Source organism: Physcomitrium patens, chromosome 12 (assembly GCF_059467195.1).
Source record: "Physcomitrium patens ecotype Gransden chromosome 12, ASM5946719v1, whole genome shotgun sequence".
Classification (NCBI taxonomy): domain Eukaryota; kingdom Viridiplantae; phylum Streptophyta; class Bryopsida; order Funariales; family Funariaceae; genus Physcomitrium; species Physcomitrium patens.
The window spans coordinates 17496807-17509343 of NC_143421.1; the positions used below are offsets into that span (position 1 = coordinate 17496807).

General features: G+C 32.8%; 2 protein-coding genes across 3 annotated transcripts; one reads left to right on the plus strand and one right to left on the minus strand.

Annotated features, from left to right (window-relative positions):
• The first annotated feature begins 18 nt into the window (after positions 1 to 18).
• On the plus strand, positions 19 to 2144 carry LOC149988072 (uncharacterized). The gene is made up of 7 exons (XM_090255064.1): positions 19 to 28; positions 221 to 353; positions 498 to 592; positions 684 to 1040; positions 1179 to 1325; positions 1444 to 1532; positions 1675 to 2144. Exons 3-7 carry the CDS (start codon positions 563 to 565, stop codon positions 1940 to 1942), a joined length of 891 nt encoding a protein of 296 aa, XP_090111190.1. The 5' UTR covers positions 19 to 28; positions 221 to 353; positions 498 to 562; the 3' UTR covers positions 1943 to 2144.
• A 613-nt stretch (positions 2145 to 2757) lies between these two features.
• LOC112290044 (uncharacterized) lies at positions 2758 to 5095 on the minus strand. 2 transcript variants are annotated; one of them, XM_024535954.3, is made up of 2 exons: positions 4526 to 5095; positions 2758 to 4395 (listed from the first exon to the last, which is right to left on the minus strand). In XM_024535954.3, the coding sequence occupies exon 2, from the start codon at positions 4276 to 4278 to the stop codon at positions 3307 to 3309; it is 972 nt and encodes a 323-aa protein (XP_024391722.1). In that variant the 5' UTR covers positions 4279 to 4395; positions 4526 to 5095; the 3' UTR covers positions 2758 to 3306. The 2 variants fall into 2 exon arrangements, with proteins under 2 accessions (XP_024391722.1, XP_024391721.1); XM_024535953.3 differs by having other exon boundaries at positions 2758 to 4292; positions 4526 to 5030.
• Positions 5096 to 12537: the final 7442 nt, after the last annotated feature.

Here is a 12537-nt window from a genome sequence, read left to right on the forward strand (position 1 = left end):
CAACAGATTGAAGTCGGAAATAAAGCAGGTGAATGCTTACTCTTAGCTGAAATTCCGGTTTTTGCCTGTATGGAGTGTCCACCAATTCTTAGTCCTGTTTAATGTCTCTTCTTGGGGTAATGGTCAGCGCGTCTAGACATGTTGCTGCATTCAAGTAATTCGTACCAATTCATGCTGGTTTAACTAGGCATCAATGTGATGACTAAACACATTCATGCAGGTGGTGATCATTGTGGAAGGCACAGGAGGAATTGAGTTGTTGCTGCCCGTTATACTTGCTATTGTTCTCTCCAATTGGGTGGCCCACCATATTCACACGGAAGGGGCATATGAATCCGACTTGGAGCGAATTGGTAAAATATTCGCTAGTCTCTCAAGTCGCAAGTATTTTGTGTATTCACTAAGATTGCCTACATGTCTTGATACTTGATCTTTATGGTCTAATTGCAGACAGATGCTATAAACACTAGATAATTATTTACTTTTGTATATGACAGGGGAAGTCCATTTCTTGCAAAGTGAGCCATCACAAAACCTTCACTTCATCGCGGCCAGAGATATCATGGCACCAGATGTGATCTGTTTTCGCGAGGTAACTATCATCTCTCTGAAACAGGTTGACGAGAAGTCACGCTACTCTCTCCAGGAAAGATGAGTTCTCTGACTTCTTACCTCCATTGCAGATTACTCCCCTGGCAGAGGTTGTCAGGGTGCTTCGTGAAACATCCCACAATGGTTTTCCTATCATTCAACAAACGCACGGAGATGCTCTGGACCTCGATGGTCAGCTGGTTGGAGTCATGTTACGACACCAGATCTTGTTGTTGTTAGAGCAACGTGCTATTTTTGAGATCGATTCAGCACTTGTGGGTCGTCAAGTGCGTCACGGCCTGGGTTTTCGTCTGCCTGTGCTGACGAAAGAGCAAAAGTACTTGGACAGACTTATGCGTGTTTTCCACCACAGTCATCATCCCCACCGGCGATACTTAAGCTCAAGACCTGAAGCAGTTAATGAAACTGAAATCGTTGAACTCTTACCGGTACGATTCTCTCGTTACATGAAATTAGTCCCTGAAAAGACAAGAAGGCATTTACATATAATCATATATCAATTCTCCTTACCTGATTATCATCGAAGGATTTAATCTCGTGAGACTCCTTTTTTCTTATTTTGTAAGGAATCTACACTGCCCACTGTGAATGGCGGCAGTGGCACCGACAGCGTTGAAGTTCATCACAAGTACGATAGTGTGAAGCAGTCTAAAGATTCTGGCAAAGAATTTGCAGTAGATTTCCGGCCATGGATGAACCGTGCGCCTTTAACGGTGAATATTCAGGGCCTTTCCTTTGAAGCCATGTAAATGATTGTTATTAATTGATCATGCATGAATTGCTTCTTGTACATCCGCTACGAGGTCTGCTTACAGTTGCAACTTTTAACAGGTGCGGGCTGAGACCTCAGCACGGCGAGTGTACATCATTTTCCGGACGCTGGGCTTGAGACATCTTTGTGTGACTGATGCAAGCAACAGGTCAGATTCTGCCAACATGAATTCTACCCTGAAATGATGTCAAATAGTTATGCGTAATTTGTAGAGTGGCTGAATTTGTAGAGCACAAGTATGCGTAACAACTGATTTAGTATACTTTTGACTTGGCATCCTTTCTGGGTAGAATACTTCCCCACGCACTCCAGGAGATTTTAAAGAAACGACGATTCAAAATGTCACTTTCATTTGGGGAACTTGGTTTCGTGGGCAGGGTGGTGGGCATGATAACGAGAATAGACTTATCCAAGGCGGACAAAGCGGTAGAGGTGGATCCTATCACACCAAGAGAAACGGATCATGACAACAGCCAATCTTTTGGAGTGAAATTCCCAGGTCATCAATTGAGCCCCAATGATAGAACAGCACGAGATGTTCTCTTTTCATTGCCTTGATTAGGTGCACATTAAAACATGCGGGGTTAGATACCAGATGGTGCCGAAGAACAAATGGCAAACCACTTCAATCTGCATCATAGGACGATGTTTAGTTCAACTACATTTATTTTTTCCTGGGTTTCAAAATCATCAAGCCACATAATTTGAAGAAGCGTTCTCTGCATTGTCGGAGCGAGAGAACGAGATTTTTTACAGAAAACTGGCCCTGTCTGACCGCTTGTTGGTTGAGGGAAACGTTGTCGTTGGAGCTGAAACCGGCACTTCAGACGAGCTGTCAGTCTCCACCTCAGATCTTTTCAGACTACCTTCCTGTCCAGCAAGAGGGTGTCTTCCATGAGGTTTACAACACATTCACTCAGGAGTTTAGAAAAGAACTGGGGTGGGTTAGCGTGGTTTAAGCCCACGACTGTGAGATTGAAATTTATTTATTCATCTATTTATTTGATTATTCTCTCGGGATTTAACTTTGAAGTACTCAATTGAATATTACACATATTTTGACTAACTCATTTTCTCATGAATGTAAATACACACATCAATTTTATTCAAAAGCACCATGCACTGCAATGTAATGAATTCTGCGTTGCATCTCAAAAGCACAATAAAAAGTCGATTATATTTAGAGAATGAGGGAAGTGATTACTGTGAAGTTGAGGATTATCTCCCAGAGCTTTCCTGGGATCTTCAAGACAGAGAAGTTGAAGGCTGATAAAATAGAATGATACAGGGAACCACATGACAATAAAAAATGCTAGATGATTTTGAACAGCTGACTCTTTTGAAAGGATACTTGTCATAGCAACTCAAAAAAGTTGTTGATGGAACTGTGCGATCTCTGGTTTGGAATGAAGAATGAAAACAATGAAAAGGAAAAGAAATAGCGAGATCATACTTGAATCTACTGTAGTGTTATTCTGAAAACCCAACTTTGATCTAGAATACTCGGCACTTGAGTGTATGGATAGGAAATTCTCCGGAGACTCCAAATCTAATTGCTCTTTACGGAGTGCCTTTCCTTTCATAAGGAGGGATGTCTGTGATTGGTATCCAAAAGTAGCTCGCGGAGGTTCTTTCACACTTAAAATACAATAGCAGGATGCGACGCACGGCAAGTACGACACAAGGGGTGAGGCATGAACTCTGACACGACTGTACAAGGCTCTGTTGACCCTCAAATGCTGCTTCCAACAGCTCGCTACTTCCACACATGGATCTTGGACCCACGTATTCTCCGTGTCCAAGACTGTGGCGTCTAAATCCCCTACTTTCCTGAAAATGTACACAGACTCTACGTGGAATGAAGATGCTATGTTACAGCTTTGACAGCCTTGCACACCGACATCCGTGGCATTGTTCGTCCACTATGCAGCAGGTGCGGCAGGCTGTAGCATTTGCAAGTTATTGCGGGCGATGGTGACTCCAATGCAAGCATCCACAAATTCTTGGTCTACAAAGTCCCCCGAGAAGATTTGCAACCGATCTCCCAGGCCTTGCTTGAATACCTCCGCTAAAAACAGGCGCGCGTATCCTCGAATGCGGTTCGTAACAGGGTATACACAAAGCATAGGCCCCGTGATCTGTGGCGTAGCCGTGTTCTCCACTCGGTAAAAGTACGTCCTCTGATCGTTGGGCGGCTGCTTTTGAAGGTTAGTGACGTTTCCATGAAATTTTGTCAGGGGAAGGTCTGTATCGATCCAGTTGTCCTTGATGTAAGCGGAGCTCCAGAGTGGGGAGCCAGGAGATGGCGCAGGAGACTGTCTAGGCCTCCAAATGCAAATCACGCGCTTGGGCAGCAGTTCGATCAATGGCCTGGCGAAGAAGCTTCCGTCTTGCGGAACCAGATACTCTCCTAATTGCTGAATGAGCCACTGATCGAAAGCAGGAGGATCCTGATAGTTAAACTCGGTCCGAATCTCAAGGACGACGAATTCCGAATCAGTTTCTGCTAAAAATCTCTTCAGGTCCTCGATGACGACGTCAATAAGATAGGATTTGAGAGGGCCATGGCAAACCTTGCGGTCCTGTTGCACACGGATGTCCAGCATGCGGACTCCGATGCACAGCTGGTCATACACTGAAAGCTTCTGGCAGCGAGCGAAGGGACGAGACACCATGGGGAAGCCAATTTTGTTGGTGGCGGAGTCGTGGGTGCCGGGCCACACCACATCACGCATCCTCAGGTTCTGGAGGGGGAGGGTTGACATCCATACCTTGGGGTTGGGATGATGAAAGTCGCTGCCTGGAAATGTGAGAGGTTCAGTGGCGGAAGCCTGCTCCTTGAGCTGCCGCTTCTCTCCCTTCACCTGCTTTTCTTTCGTAACTTGAGCTCCCATTCTTATTCCCGGACCTGCACTCCCACCTTCGTTACACAGCCCGCACTAGAACAGCTGGAAAGAATTGATCGATGCTCACAAATAAATTTTCTCACAACACACCAACCGAAGCCAATCCTGCATCCAGGGTTACCAGAGTACACCTGAGCGACTCCGAACTTGTCACATAAATGAGACAAGACATGAAGCGGAGCAATTAAAGAACAGGAATTGAGGATATCAAAAACACTGGGAGTAAAGGACTCACCACAGTCGCAACCAAAGTGCCACCCAAAATTAACGCTCTTAATCCCTTCAAAATTCAGCTGAAGGTAATATGGTCCTCTTGATTCTGTTGTGCTGTACTGATTACAAGAGCAGCTGAACGATTACTGCAGACATCGCTTAAATGAGGTTACCAAGACACAATGAGGAGAGCGGACGAGAATTCCACGAGCGAGGAACAAAGAGACGGCAGATCGATCTTAGAAATACGGATTGGCAGCAATACGAATAGGCAGCAATACGAATTGGCAGCAGGAGATCTTAACCGAAGTGGAAGGACGAATCTCTCACTGCCAGCAATGCATCAACGAGGCCATATCAGAAACAACAGACTGACAGATTGATTCTCGAATTGGATTCATAACACGCGGCTACACAGCAAAAGCTGGATGAACGCACAGACGGCATAATACCATTGTTTGCTCATGGAATGGCCAACTCTGCAGCGCAACGTAGATCTTCAGCAGGGATCATCTGCTTGATCTGGCATTGGGAAATGCTAAACATAGAAACCCCCATTAGAATGCAACCACACGGGCCTCCCGAACAAGCTGGCACAGCACAGCCACAGTGCAGAAGTTGATGCCAAGTGAAGTGAAGTGAATGCCAAGTGGATGCCCAAGTGGCCAGCCAGGTGGCCCCCTTCTCCCCTACTTTCAGGACGGATCTTGTGGCGAGTCCCTCCCACGTGGCAGTTCGCTGCAGTGGAGACTGGACTCCGCTGAGCTGGCACCCCCCATCCCAGTGTGTGTGCGCACTGTGCTGTGCTGGATAACACCCACCAGCGTGGCTGGCTGGGCTGGGCAACTAATGTCGAAACACCTTAAACCGTCAACTTAAGGTTTGTCAGCTATATCCGGGGGTTAAATTTTGGAATTTTTTTGTGGTGGATAGAGAAATAAGGTTCTGATGTGCTCAAGAAGCAAAAAATTGAATCGCTGCAGTGGTTGAATTAATAAAAAAATTCACAGCAGTTTTTGCAATTTATCCCTAAACCGAGTTGTAGACTTGAGCAAAAGCATGCACTTCCATCACACAAAACTACATCCTTCATCCTTGAAAAGTTTTCCGATTATTCGTGGGTTTGCAATGTATTTGGAATCTTTCACAGGAAAAACGGGGAGTTTTTGGTTTGTGCAAGGGCGGTTTAAATAAGGTCTATGAGTTGGTTCAAGGGTAGATAACAGTTTAAGGTGTTTCAACATTAACTATGAGCTGGAAAGTGGTAACACTACTTGCCTTGGAGCATGTGGCGGGAAGACCCTTTGTTCTTGGGAAAATCAGGTCATTAGCAAAACAACACATGGTAATTATGGAAATGATTATGCTTGGTTTAAGAAATGAAAAACAAGAACAGAGTATCCTAAATTCCAATACATTTCTCTTATAGAACAGGCCTAAGGCAACATAGAATAACATTTTCTTGTTTCACCTTACCTACCTACTAGATGAACCTGTGTTGTCACGGAAAGTGTGATCCAAATGAAACATTTTTTTGATCCAAAGAATATTTTTCAAATACAAATACAATATAATACAAATAAAAAGAAATAAAATATACAATGGAGTTTTCAACTATGAAGTACGATAGGTAAATCCATGTCTTGTTAGATGAATCCACGTCTTATTGTCATGGAAAGTGTGACTAAAATAAAGCTATTTTTGAAAGATATGTTTGTGAGCCAAAGAATATTTTCAAATACAAACACAATATATTACAAATAGAAAAAAATAATATTCACAATGGAGCTTTCAGCTACGAAGTAGAATAAGTAAACTCATGCCATTGTTATAGATAATATGCAAAAAAAGTAGTTAATTTTGTTCAAAGAACTACTTGTGAAAGTATAAAAAAATATTAAATTATATTAATAAATCATAAAAGTATGTTAAGACAATCAAAGATGTACTAAAGTTAATAAATAATATAAAAAATATAAAATAAAATACTAATATTATCTTATTAAAACTGTTGAAAAAAAAAAATTAGTGTGGAATTAACCACCTTATTGGATGAAGTGCAAAATCTCCAAGAACCTACTTATAAATTCATGAAACTTACACTGAGATTATATACGCACTCCCAATGCTTGATGAAATTGAAGCGCACTATCAAATACAAAAAAGAAAACATATGTACCGAATTCCACTATATCTATACAACCAAGTTACTCTTAGCAGGACATCCTAGTTTTTTATCAAATTTCTAAATTTCAGATTATGCTTATTCTATTATAAATGAGAAAAAAAACATGTCCTTTAGTAGATCACAACCCCATGATGAAAGAACTTCTAAAAGAGGCTTGTAAAATTGTAGAGACTCTGGAAGTGGTAGCTCTGCATCTGGTGGTTTTTGGGCTTCATCTTCCCCTAGCAAATAGCTCCACTTCATTGTGCTTTTTGTATCTTAGGAATAGTTTTATAATGAAAAGTAATAAGCAGCTTATACTATTTTGTATAAAGCTAATAGTGTTGGAGTGAATGTGGCAGACAACAATGCCGCAAAAGTTAGATTCAAAGTTGCATAGCAATTGCATATGAGCAAAAATCACAGGTTTTTTATTCACTTGCAATCTTGTTTCTTCTAAATGCTAGAAAAAACAAATATTTACTGCAAACAGTGCATTGTGAATGGAAATAATACATTTGTGGTTAGAAAAAACGTGACAATGAACTCCTCAAATTACAATTTATTACAAATGTTAGTGAATCAAAAAATATTTTTTATATTTTTTTCAAAAAAATAAAAATAAAATATATAATAGAATATATAATTAAATCTAGAATATTATTTTTTAAAACATACTATAATAATAGATTTTAAAAACAATTGTTACGATTTTTAGAATTTTTAATATGAAATGTAATATATATAATCAAATATGAAATACGTTCTAAAAGAATTTGTAAGATAATTGATTTCATTAGATAATTGAAGCGATAATTGATTTCATTAGATAATTGAAGAGATAATTGAAATTATTAAATTATTATTGAAAAAATTTATGATAATTACTTCAATAAATTATCATGTTATCATATTATTGAAATTATTGAAATTATTATTTTCAATATTTATTGAAATTAAAATAATTGGTCTACACATACAATAATCTATGAAATGATAGAACTTAATAATAATATAAATCAATATTGATTGAGTTTGTCAGCTCCAAATATAATTATAATTGTACCGAAATAAATCTTGAGCACTTGAGTAGTTTCATCAAAAATTATTTTTTATTTTTGTCAAATTTGTGATCGAAGAAATTAATCTTAGGTGGCTAACATGCTTGATCTTTACAATCTTGGCGATGATGCTTGCTATTGCCCAGTTCTAATGTAAGTTCAAACTTGGCATGGTTCTATTTTTTTCTAATTTTCAAAATTGAGAGTACTCAATGTATCATGAATGTTGATGCATTCTTATTGTTGGATATCACAAAAAAAAAAAGGTTATTATTTCTCATGGTTTGTTTTAAAATTTTATTAATGTTTCAGCTTGGATTAAATAATTTGTTTGCTTGTACCTCCAACCTTTATTTTGAATGAAAAGAATGAAAAAACTAAAATGCAATATGATTGTGAGCTTCATTACACATTCAGAAACATTAAAAAATAAAACAAAAACATGTAAAACCACTTCACACCCTCTCCTCAACCTTACTTGCAAAAAATGAAATAAAAAATCAAATGCAAAGAAAAGAAAAGGTGTAATGTTACATCTAAACCTGTAGCACAGACCAAATCAAAAGCAAAAACATGATCAAATGTGTTCAAAACCTATTGTGATCAAATGCAAAGTTCAAGTTCCAGCATACAATGACATTGTTCAATTTTATTCATTCTTGAGTAAAGAATATATATATATATATATATATCTGATATCAAGCACAATGAAAAGCTAATATCATGTATTTTGCACTTTAAAACACCAAAAGAATGTACAAAGCTTAGCAAAAATAATGGGTACTAGATATTTTCTAATATAGGCAAAATGAGGCCTTCATTTGTCTCTACTTTGTAATTGTAATTCTTTGGAACTTATAAACTAATGATGGTCGATTCTCTATATGTTTGGCAAGGCTTCTAAAGTAGTATCTTTTCTACAAAATTAGATAGTTGTTGAAATTACTTATCTGGGAAAGTCCTTCTACCATGCTTTAGTTGCATATAAAATACATGTAATCAAAGCCAATATCAACCTTTAAAGCATCCATAGCAATTTTACGATTTCTAGCACCTGTAATCTAAAAACAACTTCTTCAATAATAAGATGAAAAATCCTACAATATAAATCAACATATAAAATTTGGTCATTACTTTGTCACAAAGTCATTACCTACACAAAGAAAAATAAAATAATATACCTTAAACAAAAAAAAAGTATGTAGTTACTTGACAAATAGCATATATGACAAAACAAACACAAAGTTTTCACCCCAAATCAAAGCTCATGTATACTTTTAGATCCTGAATTATAGATGTAATTGACAAAATTTTCAAAATCAACAATTTATTACAATAATAATTCAAAAATATTAACCATTCATTTATTAATAATTGTTTTCCTAACTATCCATCAAAGAACTTCACAAGACATTGTCAAATTATAAATGAGAGATAAGCACAAGAAAGGTAAGCATAAAAGCTATACAATATGTAAATATTCCATGGATTTCTCTACGAAATAATAATCTACATGTTCAACAACGTATATTTAGTAAAATCCTATTGTTTTTCTTAGTTCGTGCCTTGCCTTGCTGATATTTGATTGTCCAATTTTCTTTGAAATTATTAAACTTCACATTCAATTATACTTAGTTATAGAAAAAAAAATGTGGCTTCAATCACATTTTGAATCACATTCAATTGCAAAAAAAAAATGAGCATTGTGAATTGCTTGTAAACTCCACTTGAGTTTTGGTCAAGCTTTTACTTCGTTTTAAATTCTAGACAACATTAAGTTTTTTGATGAAAACCAGGAGAGGTGTATGTAGTGAATGAAAGCCACTACTTGTCTCCTTGAGTGATCTTAATAAATAAATGTAGGGGTCATTTAAACCATGTTATATGTAAAATTTTATAATTTATTTGCTATCAAAGATTTTGTCCAATACTTAAAATAAATAAAACTTTTATATGGTTAAATAAATAAATAAATATATAAATATAAATATATATAAATATAAATATATATAAATATAAATATATATAAATATAAATATAAATATATATAAATATAAATATAAATATATATAAATATAAATATAAATATATATAAATATAAATATAAATATATATAAATATAAATATATATATATATATATATAATTTAATTATAAATATTTTTTCTAGTTTTTTTTTTCTTTTTTTTAATTTATATGTTTTTATATTGCATATGATTTCTTTAAATATGAGATCTTTTTTTTGAATCTCATTGATCAATCAACTTATTATTCAAAGTAGATTTTTAATGATTCTTAAATTTTTGAACTTTGATAGCAATATTTCTACAAATATTTTTTAACTCCATAAAAATGTAACTATATTTTTCATCTCTAAGTACTAGTTATTTTTTAATTTACCATAGATTTTGTCTAGAGCTAAATTCTTTTGATTTTTAGATAGTTTTAAAACATGTATGATATTATTTTAGATTTACTAAAGTAATGAATTATAAATTTATTTCGCTCAAAAAGAGAAATAAATATATTTATAGCAAAACATAAATTTAAAGTATGATTTTTTTTTACTTGATTTAAGAAAAAATTTATGAGTTATAAACAAAGTGTTAGATTGTTCTATCAAGTCTAAGAATATTTGCTATAGTTATTTTTTAAAAAAGTCACCTAGTTCTTTTGTTTTTCTTGCAAGAAAAATAGATTAAATTATTATTTATTAAATCAAAGGATTGCAAGAAAAATAGATTAAATCAAAGGATGTGTATATATATATATATATATATATATATATATTCCAAGGCTAAATCAAACTTATATAAAATAACTACTATATTGATTATAATTATTTTTCTAATAATTTAAATAGAATTGAATAAGTCATTGGTATCTCATTAGGTTTTATATAGAGATTTTCTAATTCTTTCTATCTTATCTTGCATCTTAAAAATCAACATTTGATAAGTTTTTTTTTTTTTTTTCTTTGTTTTTTTGTTTTGTGTAATGAAGATTGAGTATGGAGCTCCTACATATCATTGTCTAGTCTTTTTTTAGAATAATAAAACATATAAGTGTTATAACCATTCATGTTGATTTTAGCATTTAAAAAAAAAAAAATTCTGTTGTATAATAGAGTATTTAAGAAAATTTAGTATTTATATCTTTTAAAAGATAAATTTAAATGATAATCTGTCATAAGTCCTCAAATAGTACTATTTTAGTGGTAGTAGTGGTTTTTAGATGTATTTTTTTATTTTGTGGTCTCTTGTATTAAATTAAGTCTAAGATATTAATTTTTAAGAATTTTATTTCAACTTGAATTATAATTTTATTGCAAATTAAGTCTAAAATATTATTTTGTTACAGTATTTTATATTACATTATATAATCTTATTATAAAAAATGGACTATTTAATCTTTTGTATCATTTTTTAGTAACTTGTTCTAAAAAAAGACTTGAATAAAAAGAAATAAGACAACAAAGAAAGTTAATGATTCTCAATTATTTAAAATTTTCATTAGATTGTATGTTTTTAATATATCACTTATTAAATAAATAAAATTAAAAAAAAAAACCAAAAAAAAGATTATTATAAAACCAAATAAAATTAACTAAAATTAGAAAATTTTCTTTTAATCTTATTTAAATTCACTTGAATAAGATCTTAGATATTTTTAGATATTTTTACAACTTTCAACAAATTTTCATATTAAAAGAATATTTTAATATTTTTAAATAAAAAGATAACATTCTAATTACTCAAGAGTATAAGAGATGCAAATAGAAAGTCCATAATTTTTAAAAAATTAACAACCAAAAGTAATTTTTATAAATTAAAAGAAACATTATTATTTAAAAATTTAAATGGAATAAAGAAGCAAGATATCAAGAATACAAATGTAGAAAAAAATTAAATAGAAATATGCAATCATATTATTAAAAAAAGAGGAAAAAAAATTATAGATATGAAATAGAATTTAATTAAAATAGCTATTTTTTAATTAAAAGAAACTCAAGAGCCTTGAACCAAGTCTTAAATACTACAAAGGCATCAATTTTATCTCAATATTTATTTAAGCTAACAAAAAGGCTATATAGGGATTTTTTAAAGACAATAAGATATGTAGGTTGATTGTATAGAAACTATCTAAAAGTGAATCATTAAGAAAAATATTTTAAAACTATATTTTATATGTAGAAGAATTTATAAATCTTATTCATGTTTAAAAACTTCATTAATATTTTTTAAGAGAGATATTACCTATGAAATAGGTATTCATCTTTTTTTTTTTTTTTTTATTGACCTAATATAGGCATATATAATATAAAACTTATCTTTTAATTTTTTTTATAAAATATTTAATTTCAAATATCAATTTTTTTAATAATCAATAATTTTAAATAATAATTAAAAATATTAAAAATATTAATAAAAATTAAAAATAAAATTAAAATAATATTAATTTTTTATTTAAAATTTATAATAAAAATATTATTAATAGATAGTATTTATAAATATTCAAAAAATAGACATTATTTGATTAAAAAATACTACAATATGACAAAAAATATATTTAAAAAGCCTTTTAATAATAAGTATTATAAATATAATTATTACTTATATTTATCTAGATTAAAAGAGTTAAATTTAAATAAGTAAAATTAAGTAAATTTTATAATATCTTATAGAAAAACTTCTTAGATGCTTTGTAGATACAGAATTTATTTTTATATATATTTGTAATCGATTGGTAGGTTAAAAACTTAGCTAATAAGTTGATTATGTATCAAATATTTTATAAAACATTGCCA